Source organism: Myxocyprinus asiaticus, chromosome 37 (assembly GCF_019703515.2).
Source record: "Myxocyprinus asiaticus isolate MX2 ecotype Aquarium Trade chromosome 37, UBuf_Myxa_2, whole genome shotgun sequence".
Lineage (NCBI taxonomy): Eukaryota > Metazoa > Chordata > Actinopteri > Cypriniformes > Catostomidae > Myxocyprinus > Myxocyprinus asiaticus.
The window spans coordinates 26331031-26355146 of record NC_059380.1 but is presented as its reverse complement, the minus strand read 5'-3'; the positions used below and the strand labels follow the sequence as shown (position 1 = coordinate 26355146).

The following is a 24116-nucleotide window of genomic DNA, read 5'->3' as shown; positions in this document are numbered from 1 at the left end:
AAACCTTTAAAAAAAAAAAAAAAAAAGAAAATGTGCCTATCAAAATCGCATTTCAAATCGCAGTATTTTTCAAAATAATCACAATATGGCTTTTTGTCCAAATCGTGCAGTCCTAGTTTCACTTATTTAGTTTGACATTTTTCTTCATTTATTGTCACTCAATTTTCCTGTAGACAGTTTCATACGTATACCTATACCATGGAGGTTAAAGAGTCTTATAATTTTTTGTTTTAAAATGTTTTTTATTTTTTTTATGGTTTTTTCAATTATATGCAGTTCAATGTTCAAAGTTTGACTAAGTCACTTCCTGTTGAATGTTTCATAAGCAAACTAATACCAATAGGTCAATGACTCCTTTGCAAAGATACTGTTTTAATAAATGTTTGAAAAATACTTTGAATCTCTTAATGTGAAATGTAATTTTTAAAATGATTGAATGTAAATGGTCAAGTAAATGTTGCAGTCTTGCTGCATTTGAGGCTTTATTGGGTAAATTAATTTTTGATTATGCAATGTTTTTCTGTTGAAGGCCAGTGGTATTTTAACATTTAAAATCCATGCAGTGCATGGTCATATATAGACATTTATTAAAGAGCCCATATTATGCTAATTTACATGTTCATAATTTTATTTTGGGGGTCTACTAGAATATGTTTACATGCTTTAATGTTCAAAAAACACATTATTTTTATTATACTGTACATTTCTTTCCCCTCACTTCATTCTCTGGCTCACGCTCTGATTTAACTCTTGTCTCATTAAAGCCCCCCTTTCAGAAAAGCCCAGTCTGCTCTGATTGGTCAGCTGGCCTAGTCTGTTGTGATTGGTTAACCGCATAGAGCTTGTGTCGGAAATGTAACGCCCTTTACCATAACCGAATTCCAGGCTTCCTTAACAGCTGTAAACACTATTATAACTATGGTAAAAGTGGCGTCGGTTTTTGCTGTACCAGCTCTAGCCCGAGTCTGATAATGAATGAAATATTTAAAGTTTGGAAGAACAAGCTGATTGATTGACCCCAGCCACCTTCGCAAGCACAACTTGAGCAGGACGTTTCACAGTAGTAAGTTTTAATTTTGTAGCTTTCTTACAAGTGCACTGTTGATTATTGTGATCCAAACAAAACTTCAAGTAAAAGACACATAGTGCATCTTAGTTAGTCATCTTTTGCTGGAATGGGTGTAGCCAAACTTTTTTCGCCCAAGCTATGAATGGAGAGCAGAGGCTTACAACTTAGCCGTGGATTACCGAGGATAGCGGCCGTAACAATACAGCTTGTAATTATATAATTATATAAGACTATTGAGATCGACCATTTTGTTACACAGTTTTTGGTAAAAGCTGCTCACAGCTGAATAGTAAAACTTTACCAAAACAATAACGTTATATAGCAAGTTAGCCGAGCGCTACTGTGGATTGCAGACGTAAAATGACCAGTTGTAAAAATAAATCCATCTCCACACTTGATCACTATTCATGATAGTAAGAACGACAAACAATCTGCATGATTCTACACAATTGTAGGCAAAACTATTTCAATGCAATAACTTCAGCTAGCAGGTTAGCAGAGGCCTACAGCTGTGCACTGGGTGTACACCATAGCTACAACACAAAACTCTGCATTTGAACTCTCGGTAGTAGATAAATCCACAAATAATCAAGCATACTTACAGGCTGTGATCCTGAAGCACCAGATTGTCCCAACAAAGTGGGAACTGCACCATCTTTCAGGAGTAACCGACTTGAAAATCCGGCATTGGTTGTGGTTGTACTGCTGAGAAATATTGGTAAAAAGAAATTTTAACCACTGATACTTCAATTCGTCTGCCTTTGGAAGTCCAAACAAGAGGTTTTGCTTTCGCAGTGAAGAAAACAGCATCTTCTCGACATGGCAACTAAACTAAGCCAACTCATCCTGGCCTCGGCTATAACTACGTTTGATTGAGGGCGGGCCAAAGTAGCCCTTAGGTGGGCATTATGCAAATATATACATAGTGACGTAGATACTTTATGGAAGAAATGGCTGGACTACAATCAAGCCGTTTCTTGTAGTTCTTGAGCAGTGTTGTTTGTGGGAGAGAATAACACCCTTTTGCATTGACTTTGTGTTTTGTAACTTTACAGAACTTTTACATGCACAAAGAGCTATGTTACATACTAAAGGAAAGGTAAAATACCAAAAAGCATAATAGGGCCTCTTTAACAAAGTGGGTAAGTGAGTAAATGTGTCTGGTCGTTTGTGGGGCTTTAGTGCGGTGGTGTGCAGACTGAAAAATGGCCGCGCACGTAGATTGTTCTGTTTCTGTCAGTGTCAGGAAACCAGACACGCCAGAGCACATATCCGAAAATGGTCGGAATCGTCTCGTTTACGGATTTGCACCTTTTCATGCAGTGATTTACAGTATCTAGGGCTAAATTATTCTGACAGTGCAATTGAATTTGGACTCCTTTCATCGGGCTGATGTTGATTCAAGTTCAGACATCTCTTGAAAATTTGAAAGAAACAAAACCAGTTATCTTTTTCTATAATTCGAGGGCATTAGAAGAGAACACATTTTACACAGAAGGAAAACTAGTTTTGTCAATAATTCACAAAGGAACAGGCTTTAAAGCCCTTGATTCTATTTTGCAGTTGCCCTTATGAACATTTACCATAGTTTTGATTGTTTTAAAAGTGTTACAAAACCATGGTAACCTCAGGTAAATCCAAGCATGGATCTTCACTACCATGGTTAGATGTAACATGATTTCTGTAAAAGAGACTATGGCATTTTTTTAAAGGAAAAACAGTACCTTAAACACAAAAGTCTTAATAGAAGATATAAACATTTAGAAACCGCAACAAAAATGAAAGATATTCTCTAACACACTAATGTAGCAAATTAAAAATTTAATAGAGCCATAGTTTTAGTATAATAATATTTATTCTATATTGATCTAATATACTTTTATTAGTACAGTACGTTGAGTACTCGAGGGGCAATTACATGTTCATATCAGTATATATAATAACATGTCTGACAAATGTCTATGGCTGCTGCATTGCGTCTTGTTGTTCCAGTGTATCGTCTATTCATTGTTATAGGCTGGTATAAAAAATATGTTACGAAATATACAAAAGATTGCATAATCAAAATATAATGCATCATATTTTGTCATTAAGTGAAGATTCGCTGCCCAGCTCTGAAAGAATGTGCACAGCGTGCGATTTGTCTGTTCTTCCTTCAGGTTACCATAGTAATCTTAGTAAGCGCGCAGCAGTTTTTTAATAACTGTCTGAAACGTCTATTTTCAAATAACAGGAGACGCCATAACCATTGCATTTTAATAAGCATGTTAAGTTGAAGTTCAGTTTTGAAGACGCTGCACTGTGTTCCATTTAGCTGTGCTTTGTCTAGCTTTTTGAAACAGTCACCTGCTGTACACTGCCACACACACCTGGTGTGTGTGTGTGTGTCCAAATGTTTGCTCTTATGAGGAAAGCCGCAATGCTGTGTATTGTTGTTGCTGTGATTCATGAAGCGTTCCATTCAACTCAGAGAGACTGAATTTCCACCTTTCAACTGGGGAATAGTGATGGGTCGTTCATGAACGATTCGTTCATTTTGAACAAACATTTTATGTGACTCAGAAGAACGAGTAGTCTCAGAGAGTGATTCGTTCATTTTGTGTTGGCCGCGAATGCGCATTGCGCAACCTCCGTTCAATTGTTAGGTGAAAACCGCATAGGCGCTGTACAGGAAACAGAAATGATTAGTTCATCTTTCAACTCTTTTGGTCAGAGTCATTCCTTCTTTTGTCACGTGACAGCCGTATACGCTATGCGCTGTCACATGACAAAGAACGAACGACTCGGACAAGAAGATTCCAGAGGTGAACTAATCTTTCCGTTTCTCATAATTTGTCCTTAGCTGCATTATAATTTTTTCCTTATTGGGACTATAATCAAAGTTTGCATAAGCAGACATGTTGGGGGGGATTTGGCTATTGAAAATATAACATTTTAATTTAATTCTGCTCAAATGAACGAAATGACTTGAATAAAGGTTCGTTCATTTTGCTGAACGAGACTCAAAGATCCAAGTCAGTAAAATGATCTGATCTTCCCATCACTACTGGGGAAAGTGCAACGGAATGACACTTTATTTCGGACATCTAACTTGTAAACTTGTACGGAAATCTTCATTCATTTCGTCAAGATGCAGGTGTGTTATGTCACGCAGGGCAGGGAGGTTTACAGTCAGTGACAGACATTCACTTTTATTAAAAAATATCCATTAACGAGTCAAAGTTCTTACATTTAAATTATAATAAAACATGTTTAGCAAATGTTTTGCAGAGACACGTGTTCAAAACACAGTTAATTACACTCTTTGTATTGATTATCATAACGAAAGCATTGCAGCGTTGTATCAGTTTGTTTGCTATGAGGCGTCTCTGACAATCAATATACCCCTCAAAATCACAACGTAATCAATCTCAAAATTACAAATAAGCTCCCTCTTTGACATGTTTGTGTTTAGTTGTCAGGTAATTGTCACTGGATTTCGAATTAAGTGAAAAGTCACATCATGCGTGATCACTATCGATCATCGTTTTCATGATCGATCATTGCTGCCATGTCCGAGTACTTGTGCCCATCCCTAAAACTGTATGTGCATGTCAGTGTTTTCTCCTGTTCATTTATCAATGCTTTTCAGAATGTTGGACTGTTTAATATGATTTTTAAGCTAATTTACTCACTGCGGGTTTCATAGAGGATTTCACCAGATAATTCTGTGCCGAATTCAAATAGTTTCTGCGACTCGCACTGTACTTCTCACTGCTTCTCGCTGCATGACCACAGGCGCTGAGAAATCCACTCAGTGCCCGAATCACAACTCCCGAGAGCAGCCACTTTGGGGGCATGTGTTTGTAATATGTAAAATGAGTGTGTATTGTTTATCATTGCTTTCAGTACACAAGCAAAAATATAATCTTAAATATGCGCGTTTGTGGTTGGAAAGATGCCAGCGGACAAGTACCGTTAAAGATTTACGCTGCGCGTCGCAGTTGAGAGCTCAAGACCGATCTGCGAGTAAACGCACCTGCTCTGCCTTCACACAACTCCGTCCATTAATCCAGCTCACGATGCTGATTCGCTTCACTTTTTAAGCATTTGCTGATTGGTATTGCTTTACAGAAAACGGCAGCTTATAAGAGGAGGGCAAGAGAGAGAGAAAGTTGGTCAACACTGAAGTCTTTAATAGTTCAAGATGGCGCCGAGTATGGCTGCTGCATTGCGAGCTCCGACCAAACATTGCAGCTTTTTGTTTGTTTTGTCCACAGTTCTTATGTTTTTTTTTGTCTTGGATGTTGTCTGCCTTATTGTTTACGATAGACAAACACTTTTGGACATTGGTTCTGCAATAGCACACCGAAAACTGGACTTTAAATTCCTCAATGCCGACCCGCTGTTTACAAACACGCCAGCGGAGCCCTTTGGGCTGTCCGGCCACAGAAACGAAGCCGGAAAAAGGGAAGGAGAGCCGGCGTTCTCATCAGACTAAGACGTCGTGCAAATCGTCCCCCGCAACCCAGTATTCTACTGGCAAATTTTCAGTCTCTGGACAACAAGCTCTGCGAGCTGAGAGCGCGGATCTCTTTCCAACAAGAGACGAGGGACTGCTGCATTATCTGCCTTTCAGAAACTTGGATGTCTGCGGAGATTCCAGACTCAGCCATCGAACCTGCGGGGTTCTCCGTGCACCGAGTGGACAAAGCGAAAGACCTCTCAGGTAAAAGCAGAGGTGGTGGTGTATGTTTTCTGATCAACAAAGTCTTTCTGCTCTCCTGATCTGGAATTTCTCATGCTTCTGTGTCGGCCATTCTGGCTACCGAGGGAATTCACAGCGGTCATTATCACAGCTGTGTACATACCCCCCTCCCCCACAAGCTGACACAGACCGGGCACTCAAGGAACTGTATGGGAGTATAAGTGAGTAGGAAACCGCACACCATGAGGCCACGTTCATTGTGACTGGGGACTTTAACAAAGCCAATTTCAAATCAATCGCACCGAAATACTTCCATCACATCAGTTGCAACACACGAGGGGACCGGGTTTTGGACCATGGCTACTCTTCCTTCTGGGATGGCTACAAATCCCTTCCCCGCCCACCATTTGGCAAATCGGACCACTCTTCCGTTCTGCCCGCTTACAGGCAGAAACTGAAACAGGAGATGTTCCGGTCCACCTCTGATGACGACATCGAAGTTTACGCTGATACTGTAACGTGTTTTGTCAGTAAATGCATAGAGGACGTTGTACCGACCGAAACGATATGGATCTACCCAAACTAGAAATCATGGATTAATAGCAATGTTCATGCGGCACTTAATGCACGGACCTCCGCTTTTAATTCTGGGAACACGGAGGAGCATAAGCCAGTTATGCCCTCCGCAAAACTATCAGAGAAGCCAAACACCAGTACAGAGAGAAGATTGAAGGACAGTTCAACACCACTGACTCTAGAAGCATGGGCAGGGAATTAATATCATCACGGACTACAAAGGGAATAAAAACTCCACCGTGAACACTGCTGCCTCCCTCCCGGATGAGCTAAATACATTTTATGCTCGTTTCGAGGAAAATAACACCGCCCTCACAGAGAGAGCTCTCGCGGCCGAAGCTACAGAGGTTAGTTCACTCTCCGTCTCTGTAGCGGATGTAACCCGATCCTTCCGACAGGTGAATATCCGTAAAGCCGCAGGTCCAGATGGCATTCTGGGCAGCGTCATCAGAACGTGTGTGAACCAACTGGGTGGTGTTTTTACGGACATTTTCAACCTTTCCCTCTCCTTGTCTGTGGTCACCACATGCTTTAAAATGTCCAACATTGTGCCTGTACCAAAGCAATCCAAAATCACTTGCTTAAATGACTGGTGTCCTGTTGCTCTGACCCCCATCATCAGCAAATACTTTGAGAGGCTAATCAGAGATTACATCTGCTCTGTTCTGCCTCCCTCATTGGACTCACTGCAGTTTGCATACCGCAAAAACCGCTTCACTGATGATGCCATTGCATCTACACTACACACTCCCAACCTGGAAAAAGGAACACATGTGAGAATGCTGTTTGTAGACTACTGCTCAGCATTCAACACCATAGTGCCCTCCAAGCTTTATGTGAAACTCCGGGCTCTGGGCTTAAACAGCTCGCTGTGCAGCTGGATCCTGGACTTCCTGTCAAGCAGGCGCCAGGTGGTTAGAATGGGCAGCAACATCACCTCATCACTGACCCTCAACACTAGAGCCCCACAGGCCTGTGTTATCCGCCCACTCCTGTATTCCCTGTACACACATGACTGAGTGGCAACACACAGCTCCAATGCCATCATTAAGTTTGCTGATGATACGATGGTGGTAGGTCTGATCACTGACAATGATGAAACAGCCTAGAGAAAAGAGGTGCACACTCTGACACATTGGTGTCAGGAGCACAACCTCTCCCTCAACGTCAGTAAAACCAAGGAGCTTGTGGTGGACTTCAGGAGAAAAGACAGAGAAACAGCCCCATCACCAGCAATGGATTACCGGTGGAGTGAGTCAGCAGCTTCAAGTTCCTCGGTGTCCACATCACAGAGGTAATCACATGGTCCGTCCACACGGAGGCCATTGTGAAGAAGGCTCATCAGCGCCTCTTCTTCCTGAGACAGCTGAGGAAGTTTGGAATGAACTACCACATCCTCACACAGTTCTACACCAGCACTGTAGAGAGCATCCTGACTGGCTGCGTCACTGCCTGGTACGGCAATAGCACCGCCCACAACCGCAAAGCTCTGCAAAGGGTGCTGCGAACTGCCAGACACATCGGAGGTGAGCTTCCCTCCCTTCAGGACATATATACCAGACGGTGTGTGAAAAAAGCTTGGAGGATCATCAGAGACTCCAGCCACCCGAGCCATGGTCTGCTCTCACTGCTATCATCAGGCAGGCGGTATCGCAGCATCAGGACCCGCACCAGCTGACTCCATGTCAGCTTCTTCCCCCAAGCAATCAGACTTTTGAACTCTTGATCTCTCACGATCAATATACATCAGCACTGCGCTTTATTAATCTTATATCTCACACTGGACTGTCAAATTATGTTCTCTCTTAACAATACTGGCAACTGACTATCAACCGACAGCCTGAATGTCAATACAGCACAATACAACATACTGTATATTTTATATATACTATTTTTATTGTATACTGTGTATTCTATATTGTGTGTATGTGTATTCTATATTGCGTGTATTTTATACTGTACATTGTATATTATTATTGTGTTGTGTAATTGTGTATATTAGATATGTAAATTGTGTTGTGTAATCTGATGTTATTGTAAATTGGTATATGTCTCATCACTGTCATGACTGCTATGTTGCTCAGAACTGCACCCAAGACTTTCACCCACTGTTGCACTTGTGTATATGGTTGTGTGACAATAAAGTGATTTGATTTGATTTGAAGTCACACCAGTGCGACCTATAATAAAATTTAGTTGCACCGACAGGATAGACGGTCGCAAAATATGACCATTTGGTCGCAGTCTGGAGCCCTGGAGTATGAGAGGTTGTGTTAGTGTTTCACTGGATACTGCAGGCCTACTGTATGGAGAAGACCGGTGCATGCGTGAGATCTGTTTGAATGAAAGACGCTCTAGTAATCAGTGTCCAGTATATTGGAAAAGAATATTGGCAAATACAAATACTCATTGTATTTTAAGCATTAAAAGTTGTTTTGCCTCCTATCGCCTCCAATAGAAAATGAATTGGGACTCTCGGTTACTGCGTGCGATGTAAAACGCCCTTAATGGTGTGTGTCCATACCATTATAAATATGGAAATAAAAAAATGTGGAAATATATACAGTACATGAAGAAATAAATGTAGAAATAAATATATGTAAAATAAATACATGAAGAAATAATTAAGGAAATAAATAAATGTAGAAATAAATTAATGTGGAAATAAATTAATACAATTATACATAAATAAGGAAATAAAATTATAAATGCTTATATATGTCAGATTTTAACATCAAATTATGTATTTATATGTACACTTCTTTCATTTTTTACAATATATATTTCTTTATTTTTAATAATGGCAGTCCTCGTTCTCCAAAGTTCCATAGGTTTTTGTACCATGTTATCCTATGTTTACTTTGAAGTAGCCTGGAGTGCCATGTATCATTGTGCATTATCTAGTACCATCAGATACCATCTCTACACCATGGTACAACCACAGTACTTTTAGAGAGGGATCTGATTAACTTCATTACTGTTATCATTAGTGGGCACACAGTGTTTTGGGTTGCACTAAGTAATTTTTCCCCATTAAAAAAATCTGTATTCCTTAAGAAACGAACTGTAATTTTTAAACATATGTAGGAAAACATGACCACTCACATTAAAATGAAGACTCCAGTCATATCAGTAACCTTATAAAAGCTGTTTAATTCTACATGGAGAGGGTCCGCACATGGGGGCTGCCATGTTAGATTCACATGACCAGCCAAATACTACTCGCTTAATCTCAGTAACCATCCTGTTATCTGACACTTTCATTCATTGATTTAAAGTAATCATTGCTGACTGTGAATTGTGAATTTTTACATTGGCATCAATAACTGAAAACTATTGCGTTTGAATGATGCTGCATCCAGGCCACTAGGTGTCAGTGTAAGTCAAAGACAACATGAACAAGAACTTAGTGCACCTTTAAGCCCTTTTCTGCACCGTTATTAAATCATTAAGCAATGCACACATGCATGGTCTACACAAGTAGCAACAAGAGGAGATATCTCCATGCATTTTCATGTTCCATTGAGGACAGAAAATATATTTAAAGGCATTTTACAGTAGGTTCAAGTGTGTCATTGTTGAAGTAGTGGTTGAATGGGTATGAATGAATGAATGAATGATCTCCTACCTCCACCGTTCTTGTAACACAGATATGGGAACCTCCAAACATTGCCAAGTCCGATAATCTCTCCAGCCACTGATAGCACAAACTCGACCTTATTATTCCACTGCCCCCTCTCATTCACCACTTTCTTATCATTGCTGCACACCACTCTCGTGTTCGATGCCTCGGCATCCATCGTGTCGTCTGTTTTTCCATTGATTGTGGGAATCGTCTTTTCGGCTGTCATGATGTCCTAACAGCCTGAAACATATGGATTACACCAGGAGTTGAAGAACCACATGTCAGCAATGGGAATGAAACAATCTTATTTCAAAGTTGTCATCGAGAAGTTTGTAGAAAGGCTAGGGGTCGTTCTCACAGGGCATGTTCTTGCGTTCAAAAACAGCTAGACAGTGAGCAACGCAATGGAACAGAACGCAGAGGTCCTATCGTTCTTGATGATGGGTGCGTTCTATTCAGAAGTGATCATCTCTAAGCATTATTCCCTTTGACTTTGCCATCCACTGTGAAAGCTTTGGAGTGTTGAAAAGAGTGGGGCTGTGAATAACGGTCATTTGGAATGCACTTTTAAAGTCATTTTTATTTGAAATTCTGTTTGGAATGATCTTACAGCTTGGCGATAATGATTGTTCTCCCTTCGAAGTGCCCCCCAAAGGATCCCAGGATGTAATTGCAGTGTTCCACTTTTGCGTCTTTCTCGATTTATAATGGCAGCATTCCAATTTGTTGTGTTGCGTCTTTGTTGAATATATTATAGGAATGTTCTAATATTTTACATCGCGTCAAGCCAAGTCATTTTTATTTAAATAGCGTGTATATCGCACACATCAAACTTTCTAATTTGTCACGTCAAGTCTTTGTTGATTATAATGGGAACGTCCTGATTTGTCACGTTCAATGGAACATTATTCGTTCGAATATCGATAAATCGCGCAACAGCGGAGTGCAGGTCTATATTATAGCTACGCTAATATAGCATCCCCAAAGTGACGCGCATCAAGCGCAAATACAATTAAACAGGCTATGACATAAAACTTAACAGAGTTCCAGCTCTTATAAAAACAAAATTCAGTAGTGCATGAGAGCTGAAGCTGATATAGGACTTACCGGTATAGGTGGAACAATAAACCTCCTCAGATCTCCCGATAATAACCTGCTTTAAGGGATGCTTCAATCTAAGCCTGTTTGACAGAAAAAAAAAAAAAAAAAAAGACAAAAAGAAGAAAACTGAGAATCCCTGGTGAATGTCACAGTGTTGTGACTGTGACAGTGGGCGACTCACTACTGCTGTGATCAGAGCTCCCGGTTTGATGTCCAATGCCTCTCATTGGAAAATAGCCATGTGTCCAATACCACTACAGCTCACACCTCCTCAAAACATTATACACTGAGGAAGAAACTTTTCTTTCTATTTATCTATTTATTACTTTTGTTTAGAATTGATTGTTGTAATATTCATACAGTATTTGATAAACAGTAAGTGAGATGTTTAAGCTATACATTTTGGGGTCATAATAATAATAATAATAATAATTATTATTATTATTTTATTTTTTTATTTTAATGTAAATTACTTTCATTGGCTGGTTGTAATTTATTTGGTCTCATGTTTTTTTTTTTTTTTTTTATCTATGAATTATCTTCATTTTTTATTTTATTTTATTTTAGGTAGCTTTTTATTGGTATTTTCAGTCTTTTTCTTTTTCTTATTTTTTAGCTGTTCCAAACCTTATAGCATTAGGCCGACTCCAACTTACAGTCTACCATGACATCTACTATAAATGAAGGTTTAGAGACCTGACACTGAAAGCCTATCAACAGCAATGATGAAATCAGCCATAAAAGAAATTGTAAGGAGTCTGTGTTGTATCTTAGTTCCCAAGTGCCTAAACTCTCTGTTGTTTTGAATATGACAAGCTCTATTTGTTGGTGTTTTACCATTAAATACATTATAAATCAAAAACTTTGGCAAGTTTATCGGCATTAGAGTTCCTGTGAAACATTGAACAAAGGTTGAAAAACTTTAAATTGTTACACTTATTGTATTTTGTATTGTATATTCTGGAAAAAAGGCTGTACATATATCAATGGGCTTCATTCACTAACGCTGCCTTGACATAGTCTGGTAACTTTGGGAGACAACTAGCCTCAAGCTGCAAGCTGGAACAAATGTTTTCATCATGCAGCCTAATGAGTCTCATGAATTGTTTTTCACACCAGTTTGATTGGTCTCTCAACAGAAAGAATTGCTTGGATGGCCGGGGGCTTTTTGCTCCCCTAGTGTTCTGAGTAGCATGCAAAAGTGTGACCTAGTCACTATACACCCCTCAATTAAGGGTCATTTGTCATTTTAAGTTGAAAAAAGCAGGACACTGCATAGAGAGAGGCCACCAAAGATGCTGGCAAAGACTCTGCGCTCCCTTTAGACACTGATATCTGCATTTATGTTACATATAGAGGTGACCTTCGATTTAAAATGATTTAACTCATTTCTTGAGTTAAATTGTGATTGCAGGTAATGCTTTTTATTTTTATTTTTTGTATTTATTTTTTTTAAATTCATGGGCTTTTAGACATGTTGTTCATTTATTAAATAACATTTGATGATACAAACATTACATGGCCACTCGTGACTTAATCATAACTTTTGAAAAACCTATGTCTCAGTAAATCCCAATCTTTTTAAAAATCATACATGATCTCCCATATCTAAGAATATAAATGGAAAACCTGGCCAAAACCTGAATAATGTGTATCTTACTCAGTTCCCAAATAATTAATATTTATATGAGAAATAGTTAATATTTATATCATGTCACTTTTTGTAGTTTCTTTCCTGCATGTAAAACAGTGTCAGTATTGCCCTGCAGTGTGACATGCTATATTTATCTAAAACTATTACAGTAAACATTGTTTTGTTTTTCAATTCTTTCCCAATTATTACACGTGTATTTTTCATGGCCTCATTATTTGAGAGACTACATGGCATATTTGTGAACAAAAATTCAATTGTCACACTATATAGGACTGTAACTGATTAGTATCCTGACACACTATGAGGAAGGCTCCGTTGGCCGAAATGCATCAGTGTGCAGCTACTGATTTTAAACTTTTTAATGTCAATGTGACAAGCCAAATAAAGTAAAGGCTTTTTCATTTTTACAGCAGAAGATATACCTTGTACTTTATTTCTGTATGCTATTAACATGGTTGGGGAGTAACGGAATACATGTAACGGGATTACATATTTAAAATACAAAATATAAGTAACTGTATTGCACTACAGTTACAATTTAAATCATTGGTAATTAGAATAGTTACATTCAAAAAGTATTTTGATTACTGAAGAGATTATTTTGCATTTTATTGTCATTTGTTTAATTTAATATTTAGTCCTTTCAGATGGAAAACATTTATACATATAAATGATGCGATCCAAAGTGCATTTGAACAGCGGTGAAACACTTTCTTATGATGTGTAACATTCATACTAGCAGATAGAGAAGTAAGTTTGGAGCAGAAGAAATAGAAATAAACCTGGAGTAAATTGTCAGCTTTACGCTAAGCTAAAATGGCATTTCTTGCCATTTTACATGCACATTACCAGGCACCATCATATTTTTTTTTATCAAGCAAATTCACATTGGATCATAATTTCTTTTTTTCTAGTAAGACCTTTAATATTAGGGCAAAAATCGTATTCCTGATAATAATTTCTGTATTGTTTTCCTGTAAAAATATCTAAAAATCCTTAAAACAAAATCATTTAGATTTGATCTTGTTTTAGAAACAGCTATTTAGATACACAAGATATTTAGGTTTTTCAGAGAATGTATTTTTAATGTGTATTTTGTCTTAATATATAGTCAAAACAATTGAAAAATTATACTGAAGTAGTAATCCAATGTATTTAGAATACATTACTGACCTTGAGTGATCTAACAGAATGTTACAAATTACATTTTACAGCATGTATTCTGTAATCTGTATTGGAATACATTTAAAAAGTAATCCTTTCATCCCTGGCTATTAATGGAAACCCAACCAAATTGCATCTTCACCTTGCTATGGAACGGGGCCCTTTCAGCAAGTAGAACTCCAAAGTATTTTCTTTCACTATACAGGTCTATTTAAGTGAACAGCAAAAAGCTAAAAGTTGATTAAAAATGGGGCAAAATACTTAAAGATACAGATAACATCACTGTGGAGATGGAGGCGTGGTCGAGTGACATTCTGTGGAGATTGAAGCTGGGAGAGGAAAGCGGTAAGGATTGACACCTGGGGAAAATTATCTCTAATAGCTGTTTTGTGTTGCCGTGAGAGCTGGAGATGATATAAGGGCAGTCCAGACTGCCGGAGGGGAGAGAGAGCGACGCACGAAGCCGTCTTGTGTTAAATGTTCTGCTGAAAAGCACTATTTTGTGTGTGTAACGCTGAAAAGTGTTGTCAATAAGACTTACATGGACTGTTCACCTGGCCCCCGCTTCCTCCTCCATAAGTGAGAAAAGGGAACTTTCCCTCACATTCATATACATTTTCACCTAAAAAAACCTTGATGTTTACCAAAACAAAAGTTAATTTCCATGTAAATTGTCAACTATCTAAGTGTAAAACTGGCAATTGGTTTACATAAACTATATTTGTTAATTGTTTTTCTTGGCTCTGGTTGCTTTAAATGATATTACCAGGTGCGTATGGAAGCTTTATTGAATGGAACGTTTTGAGTGAAGAATATTCAATTTCAATTAAATGTTTGACATGTCAGTAAATAAGCAGTTTGTTTGGTGTTACAAAATATTTTATGCACTTTTATGCTTCATGTGCTGTATATATAATATAGAAAATGTTTGGTTGTTATTGCATGCATATAGCACAAATATACTTTTTAAAATAATTTATCTAAAGTATTTAGAGAGAAATTTTGAGAGATTGAATGGTGTATAATAACAATTACAGCAAAACCAGGTGAAATAAATTTGTCTTACATGCTCATGTTCTGAAAATGTTTCTGTGATGTGTCACGTATTCATCTCCTCCAGGAGGCGCTATATACATTTGCCTTCCATAAGTTGCAAGCAGCTCTTGTGTTACCCAGTGGGAGCTGCTATCCCTCATGGAGAGATAAAGGGATAGTAAATGATATTAGAAGAAAATCATGTCATTGTTTACTCAACCTAATGTTGTTCCAAACAAATATACATTTAAGTTATTGGCAATTGTGTGAGAAATGGGTAAATTAAATACTTTTGGAAAGTTTAAATGTCCTGGGGTATGACATGCTTTAAAAATTTTAAACAGTATTTTACTAATTATTTTATAAGTATTAGGTATTTAGCTTTTTTGACCAGTGAAGCATAAAGGTGATTAGAAGTGGTGAAAAAAAAGAAATAGTGACCAGACAGCCACAGCACCTAACATTTACCCTTAAGCATTTATTTAAATTCTAATGTAAAGATTTTAATTTTTATGTGATGAAAAAGTCCATACTTCCAGAAATATTTCGGCTCAACTACCCAAATACAAAACTGCATACACATAAACCTGCTAATGAAAATAAAATTATATATTTGACCCTTAATGAACAGGCTTATTCATTCACATAGTACTATCACATATGGTTTAATGTAAATGGGAAAATAATTTGTGACTGACACCGTGATCTTTTCTCAAAGACTCGCAGAGGCCCCTGCCTGACCACTGCTACTTTGGAATAATTCTTTGGAACGGACATCCTCAGTCATAAAGTTCTATCCCCCCAATAAGAGTTCATTTTGGAGTGCAAACGATCTGGACTTATCCAGACTTATCTATTTATTGTGTAACTGAGCCTGTGAAAAGGATGGAAGGAAAATACACATATATCACGGTGGAAGTGATGCATAAAAGGTGGCCCCTTGCTAAGCATTTAAAATAGCCCCTTTGAAGGCTTTGGAAGGATGCAAAGTTGAAAACAAGGTCGATCAATACAAACAGTGCAAGTCTCTATGGCAATGTTGGTTCCAGGGAGGAGAATAACTAACCCTTGTGTTCTTTCATTCTCTCCGGCTGTTCGGGAGTGGTGGTGTTGGCAGAAAAAGAATCCTTAAGAACTCAAAGCTCAAGAAAAAAATTTTATTTCATTTTCAGTTGGAGATAGTGATGTTTTTTGGACCAGAGAGTTTTTTGTCAACATGACTTTTTATCTTTATAAACATACAGTACGTTTCACATAATTTGAGGTGAACTCAGCAGTGTTTACAAGTCCTTCATTGATGAAATTCCACAGGTCTCAGTGCATAATATACAGTACCATACAACTAAATACAGAAAGCTTTCACAAAGACAACATAACTTTTAAATACTGATGTGAGTATAAGAGCAATATTATCACATATGTTTGAGAATTTGCTAGCGAATTACTATATTCACACATAAGTGAAAGAACAATTTTTTGTTCTCAGTACTGTTAAAGGCAGGGGTGTAGATTTGGTTTGAAAGTTGGTAAGGAGTAGAGTCATAAATTATTATTATTTTTAAGAAGCAATATTTGCCCACTGGAATTTATTTTTAGGGGCTTTTTTTTTTGTTCTAAGCATGTAAAACACACACCGGGTCATCCATTTATTTTTGAGTAAAAGAATTTACATTTTTTGATGAACTATCCCTTTAAGTCAAATAAAGTATATACCAAACTCTATACTACTGCTAAAATGTGTGTATGTTACTGTTAAGTACAGCATTTGACTAGGTTGTACAGGAATGCATTTCTATTGCAATGGTCTGTCACCACACGCTGTTGCAGTCAAACAAGTAAATTTATTCTCTTAGCAGGTCAAATCTTTAACACATTTACAGAAAAACTCAAATACAACATGTTTTCTCTTGTCATTTACAACAACAAACTGTTAAATGATTTGTCTAAAATCAACACTGTCTGGTATGTCTTGATTGACATTGGACACTGCAAGTAGATTCATTCACTTTGCAGGTTCATTCTTTAACTCATTTTCAGAAAGATCCAAACTTGTTTTCTCCTGTTCTTAACAACAACAAACTGTTGACAGATTTGTTGACAGTAAAGGATGTCTTGATGGACATGGCACACTGTAACATGGTTGAGGCATGACTGTGATTGTGTTGACCTTAGCCAGGTTTTTGAGTCATCTCAAAGTGCTAAAGCTTCTTTCAGCCTCAGCAGAAGAAAAGGGGACCACCACCAACAACCTGGCAAGGCTTTCAACTTGATCAAAGAGGCCTCCTACCTCAACTGGCATGTCTCACAAGATCAAGACAGCGTCATTACTGGAATGATATGTATTCTTGTTCCTAAACATTGAAAGCTGGACTTTTAGGTTCTCTTTGTTTAACTCTGGATACTGCAGCACCGTATGATCAGTTTTTCCTGCCAAGAGATCTCAAGTTTGCCAAGAACATCCAGGTCTGATGGACAAAACCTCTCTGAAAACTGCATGTCCAGAGTGTCTACACTTTATAAAATTCTGCTCTGAAAAAATCCAGAGATGATTTTGAAATATGCTGTTTTGCCTCACTAACAACATCTTTTGGGTTGCTGTCTGCAGTGTGGCATCTTGATATGTGCAATACCTAGGCCGTCAAACATCTCCACAGCCTTCTCATACACCTCCTGGAACTTATTTTCATTTCTTTTGCTTTGGAGAGTCATTCTGACACATTCTGCAGCAGCATCCCTGCAATTGTTTGTGTTTGCTTTTGCAGTGATTTACTGAGACACTCAAGCTCCTCTGTGACATATGCTGCCAGTAGAAGTCCTAAGATAAGTTCCAGCAAGGGAAAGCTATTAAGCCATTAGGCCTTGTGCCAGTGTAAGAGGATGCTGATTACATTTCCTCCAAGCTTTTAAGTACACTGGAGCACTGACTAAGAACACTGAATGGCTTTTTCTCTAATCAACCACCTGGTGGGACAGAGAGGTTTCAATGCAAGGTGTCTTCTTGTGTCACCTATGCATTCAAAGGTTGCTCTGAACTTCCCTGACTGGTGGCTAAGTGTACCTAGCTCATAGACCCACTGCAGAGTCTCTTATCAAGGGAGATGCATTGCATACTGTCTGCGCAACCAAGTTAACACAGTGTGCTCCACAGTGTGCATACAAGGCCAATAGTTGCTGCTTTCTGACATTCACTTGAGCTCCAGAGTATTTCCCTACCATATTGGCAGCACCATCATAGGTCTGGCCTATTAATCCGGTGCGAGGTAGATGTAGTCTACTTGCTCTCCAGAATCCCCAGACATCTCATACAACCCCAAAATCACCTCCGGAGGTATAAGATCATTGTCAATCATCAATCTTAACCCTTTAAAGCCTGAGCCCAAAATTCCGAAAATTCCGTTCTGTGCCAAAATATGATATTCATATTCATATTACATTCATATTCATATAACATCACACACCTGAACTGTATATACTATATTGAAGAGAAGAACTAGGGCTTTCAAATTATATAAATATATGCATGATTATTTAAGGCTAATCATCCTTTATCAATAAGATTTCACACAGCAATGTTTACAAAAATCTTCTCCGGCCACCGTACTTCATCAGACAACTGCATTTTCAACCATTTAAATTACAAGCTAGAGGGAACTTTGGAGTGTATGAAATATACATAATTTTGTGGGCAATGTAGAATAGCAGACAGATTAGAAATATAATCTATTGTTTAAAAGTTATGATCATTCTAGTGATTAGTGGGAAAACGGAATAAAACCACCCCTCAAATTTCTCCTTTTGAGCACCTGTAATAATAAATTGAGATTGCATCTGAAATTGAAGGACACAAACACTGAAATATACATTTTATGTGTTCAATAAAACACACGCTTTATTTAATTTGAACATTAGAATTACACAGCAAAACATCCAAAATCAAACTTTCGAACTAGCTACAGTAAATACATTTTTGATTAAGGGTGCAGGAACAGAATATATATAAATTCATAAATACTCAACAGCTGCAATACCTGTGGAGAGAAGAGAGGGAGAAAAGAGGGGAGGGGGAGGACGACACCACCAGTAAACACAGCCCAACCTAGGCCTCTTCGTGAAACTGGTCACACACAGCCAAGAGTGCCAAGACTGAAAACAGTTCCTATCGCGAACCAAGCAAAGTCTTTTGCCATTACATTCTGATGCGCAACAAGCTACTTTAGTTTTATATTCAGTCCTACTTTTCCGATAGCATAACCAACATCTCTTAGAGGACTCTTCAAATTTAGGGACATGGGCTGTGTGGAGTGATGACGAAGGAGGGACTACAAGGCTTTAATGTATGCAAAGAGAAACTTGCGTGAATATCGATACCTCCCAGCTGACGAGCCAGGTTTTCTCTGAAATCTATCTGGGTTAAGTTCACCGGTCTATGCTCATCCCCTGGTCCCGCATGAATGTGTTGCCATTCCTTAAACAATATGAAACTATTGAAGATGGCAATGTCTATGAAGTGGAAAAAAAAGAGTCTTCCACCACTTCTGAGTTTTTTGTAGGACGTCGTAAGATTTTATCATTTGGTGTGACCTATCAACACCACTCATGTTTTTGTTATAATCGCTGATGACAGTGGGCTGGAGGGCGACTTCTTTTGTCCAGTCGCCATAATTTTTTATAAACCTAGTAATTTCGGTTGAGCCATTCGCATTGTGGAAATTGGAGAGGCATGTAATTGCACGCATGTCCTTCCACTGAATTATAAGTATTTTGCCCTCTATCCTACACCACCTCATATCCCCATGAGGTGTCTTGCATTCCCATCTTTTGATGTCTTTAAATTCTGCAGGAAACAGATTATGATTCACCCTGCATGTCCCACAGGCATTAGTTCCCATTTCTAACAACTTAACCATAAGAGCTGGGGACGTGTAAAAGTTGTCAAACCAAACATTGTGGCCCTGGTTTTTGAATGGCTGCAGTAACGATTCACTACTTTGGTGGCCAAGTCAGTGACATTCCCATCATGACTACCTGTGTAAACATTAAAGTCGAGAGTATACCCTGAGTCTGATGTTGCAATTACCCATAATTTAAAACCCCACCGAGTAGGCTTGCCCTTCATGTATTGTTTAAATCCTGACCGAGCTTTAGACTGGACCATATGTTCATCTATTGTGAGATTTTGGTTTGGCTGAAACAGCTGCTGGCATTTTTGTTTGTGGTGGTCCATTAGATAAAGCAACTTCCTAAGGTGATCCTGATTATCCTCTGTGGTAGGGTCTACAACATGAAGAGCTGCTAAAAGAGCCTTGTAGCGGTCGCGTGACATAAATCCCCTCACCCACGAGCCCTGAAGTGACTTGGTTCCCCAATGACGATGGGAATCAGGGAGAATTGAAAACCCCATGTAAATGAGCAACCCAAGAAATTTTTAAAATTCATCGGGGGTCACCTCCATCCAAGCTTCTTGGTAGCTGGAATATGACGGACAGTTAAGGATGAGCTCCCACCCCTGATGGTTTGTAAAGCTGCATATCTCAACAAATACAGCCTGAGTAAAAAACAGCATGAAAAAGTCAATTTCTCGCAACATCATATTGGAGGTTGACCGCACAGCCTGACGCATGCTACCTAAGTCAATACCGAATGGACTGCTAAGCTTAAATGGGAGAGGTTTTGGTGCCTGTGAATCGATGTCAGAGTACTAGGGGTAAGAAACGTTTACGCTTTCTAGCTGACTTGGGACCTGTTTACGCTTTCTAGCTGACTTGGGACCTGTGTGAGAATGGCTAGCCATACCCAAAATAATAAGAGTAACAGTGTTAGTGTTACTGTGAGTATCAGTCATATGAGAAATAGAAACAAACAATACATACACATTCATACATACCCAGTTGATGGTCTTGGCTGGGGATCAGGTTCCATCTCATCCTCCATCTCCTTGTGGTCCGGGTCTTCCTGCAGAAGTTCCTGGTCCAGCAGATCTTCCACCTGTGTGCTCATGCCCTCATGAGCCATGTCCTCCTTTGCTATTAACCTAAGCTCATCAGCAGTCAGCTGCCTCCTCCTTTTGAGGGTGATGAGCAGGGAGCCATAGTCTCTATCCATCTCTACAACAGAAAAAAAGGTACAACAATTGGTAGCCAGCAGTGTGTTCTTCACAAATCCATACACTGAATAGTCACCAAAGGCTTGCAGACTAAGCAGAATGCCCAACTGCAAACAGCCCTCTCACACTTTCCTTGTGAACAGGAAGCTACACACAATCTAAAATCATGTCTGTGTGATGGATGGGTAAGGCTATCTGCTTTTTTTATTACATGGGAAAATCAACAAGCTAGATAACTTGGAACCAGTTTCCAGGCAGGTCTGAACAGCGTCAAAAAAAAAAAACAAAAAAAAAGGTCTTTGCCTCACATTACTTCAGGTGGATTTTTCACAAGCGACAAAACTGGCAACAAAAGTTATTTTGATATTTAGTTAAAAATGTACATAGTATTGCTAGCTAATGTTTATTTAGCAAGTTTCACAGAAACTGCCAAAAAAAGATTGATATAAAAAGAGGCCGATGACGGCCACGTCAATTTTTTTCCAGAAAAAAACTAGCTAGCACTACTACACAAAAATGCTTCGTAACTAAAAAGGTTTGACTATCTTCCACAAGTGACAAAATTGACCAAAAAAGTTATTGATATTTAGCTAAAAATGTACATAGTATTGCTAGCTAATATTTATTTAGCAAGTTTTACAGAAATTTAGAGGCTAGCTGCCTGTCCGATGAACGCCGATGGTCATGTCTTTTTTCCAGAAATAACTAGCATTACTCCTACAAATAAATGCTTCGTAACTAAAACTTTTCATTTTCAATAGACAATATTGACAACACATGTTAAATAACTTGTCTTACTTCGAAAGATCACCTCAGTTTTCAATTTGAAGCAGTAAGTCCAACACTGGAGGTAATCTCCCGGCGTATCCTCTCTGGCTTCACTCAGGCAAATGGAGGATGACGCGGATAACGATACATTTATTATTCATGCCCAATCATATGTGCTTTTAGCTTATATTGTCATGAGTATCTAGTAGTTTTCAGAAATAAAATCGGTGATTGGACGGCAAAGATACTGAGACAGGAACCATGGGAATAATTGTTCCCAAATTTGAGGGTTAAGCAGACTAACTCTTGCTCTTTCCCAGTGAAATCTTGTGTACAATAATTTATGAGCCCATACTGCAGAACTGCTGCAGATCTGATTTTTTCTGCAACATGTCGAAAACTTTTCTTACCAAACAAGCCAAGAATTTCATTTTTGGCATTGTGGACTCACATAGTCCTGACCACTTTTTGGCCAATCACAAAGTACAGGGTCAGTTTTGCCTAGAAAATTCAACAATTGGCTTAAATTTCCTTCATTTTAATTTGGATTTTTTTTTTTTTTTTTAAATGGCCTCTGAGTGCTAAGCTCTGCCTTGCCAAATACCTCACTGAACCCATAACCATTTCAAGAGAGTGTCTTGCCTCTGACTGCATTTTGGCCAAAACACTAGATAGCTGTACATCTATTGGCCTTGCTTCTTGAGCATTAACAGTTACTGCATTATGATGATATTTAATTTGCTGATGTTTCTCAAAGCTTTGCAAAGCATTCTTCCAATTTCTGAAGACTTTATTGATGAAGGCAGGATCTGATCTTTTTTCCAGTGTTGATGTTCCTACATTATACACTTCCTGCATTATACACCAACTTACTATCTATTTTGACCTCACTCAGACCATCAACATGGTCTTATCCTGGATGACTAGTACCATTAGGGTCACGAGTGACTGGTACCATTTCCCTCATCACCCCGTTTAACAGCAGATAAAACAGCAGACCCCAAAGAGCCTGGGTTTGCCACATTGATCCTATAAAACTTTGTGAAAGTGCATGGAGTACTCCAAGAAGCTGCAGCACAGATGTCTGAGAGTGCCACCCACTTAAGGGCAGCCCAGGATGTAGCCATACTCCTGGTGGAATGAGCAACCAGATCACCTGGGATTGATAGGTTCTGGCTGGAACAATACACTTTCTGTCGAAACATACAAACATTGTGTGTATGATTGTCGCAAAGGCTGAGTGCGCTCAATGTAGGCACGCAATGCCCTAACGGCATAAGGATGGAATATCTAGACCTGTCCTTAAATAGAGGGGGTCAGGATTAAAAGCCACAAGCTCAATTAACTAATTCACTGTGCTAGGTTTAAGGACCTTGGGTAAGAATGCCAGATTTGGCCAGAAGGAAACCTGCATTTTCTGCCTTCCACCTCAGGCAGTCTTCACTGACTGACAGGGAATGTAACTTGCTTACTCTCTTGGCTGAGCAAATTCCAAAGAGAAAGACTGTTTTCCATGTCAGCGACTTGAGGTCTACTTTTAACAAAGGTTCAAATGGGGCTTTAGTCAGTGACTGCAAAACTATGGTGAGGTCCCATGAGGGTGATCTCACAATTCTCTTTGGGTGCAATCGATATGCCCCCTTAAGAAACTGAGACACCAAAGAGTGTTTGCCAATTCGCATACTATCCACTAAAGCATGGAAGTGGGAGATGGCTGTAATATAAACCTTTATTGTATTAGCCGCTCTTCCCGAATCCAATAGTGATTGAAGGAAGAGAATGATAAAATTGATGCCACAGTTGGCTGGGCCCAGCTGTTAGTCTTGACACCATGTTGAAAATACTTGCCACTTGCTAGAGTGGTTACTCCAGGTGGAGGATGCTTTAGAACTACTTATTGTTCTCAAGACCTATTCATCTCAATCTTGAGAGAGTGACTGAGCAGAGGCCATACCCAAAGTTGCAGTGTATCTGGCCTTGGGTGCCAAATTTAACCTCCCACTTGGGAGAGAAGGTCTACTCTTTTTGGCAATGGCCAAGGACAATCATGAACCAGAAGTAGCAGGGAAGGGAACCAATGTGTCTTTGGCCACCTGGGAACCAGTAAGACCTTGTGATGGCCCATTTCCACCCTCTTGAAGACATTTGGAATTATTGGAATGCGAGGGAAAGCGTACAACAACTCTCCCGGCCACTCTTGAGACAGAGCATCTATCCCCAAGGACTTTTCAGAGAGAACCACATTGTAGTGAGAATCACCCTGACACCAATTTAAATGAACTGGAACTCACACAAGACACCAAAGTATGTGGTGATTTTTGATCACACTTCACT

The 24116-nt window shown here is 38.9% G+C and overlaps 1 protein-coding gene across 1 annotated transcript in view; it reads right to left on the bottom strand.

Annotated features, from left to right (window-relative positions):
* The window catches only part of LOC127428203 (sodium- and chloride-dependent GABA transporter 3-like), an 80845-nt gene extending 69592 nt beyond the window's left edge, over positions 1-11253 (bottom strand). The window contains exons 1-2 of the mRNA XM_051676386.1: positions 11065-11253; positions 9961-10197 (exon numbers count right to left, since the gene is read on the bottom strand). Coding sequence (XP_051532346.1) covers positions 9961-10183 — 223 coding nt within the window. The 5' untranslated portion in view covers positions 10184-10197; positions 11065-11253. The remainder of the gene's footprint in view (positions 1-9960; positions 10198-11064) is intronic.
* Positions 11254-24116: the final 12863 nt, after the last annotated feature.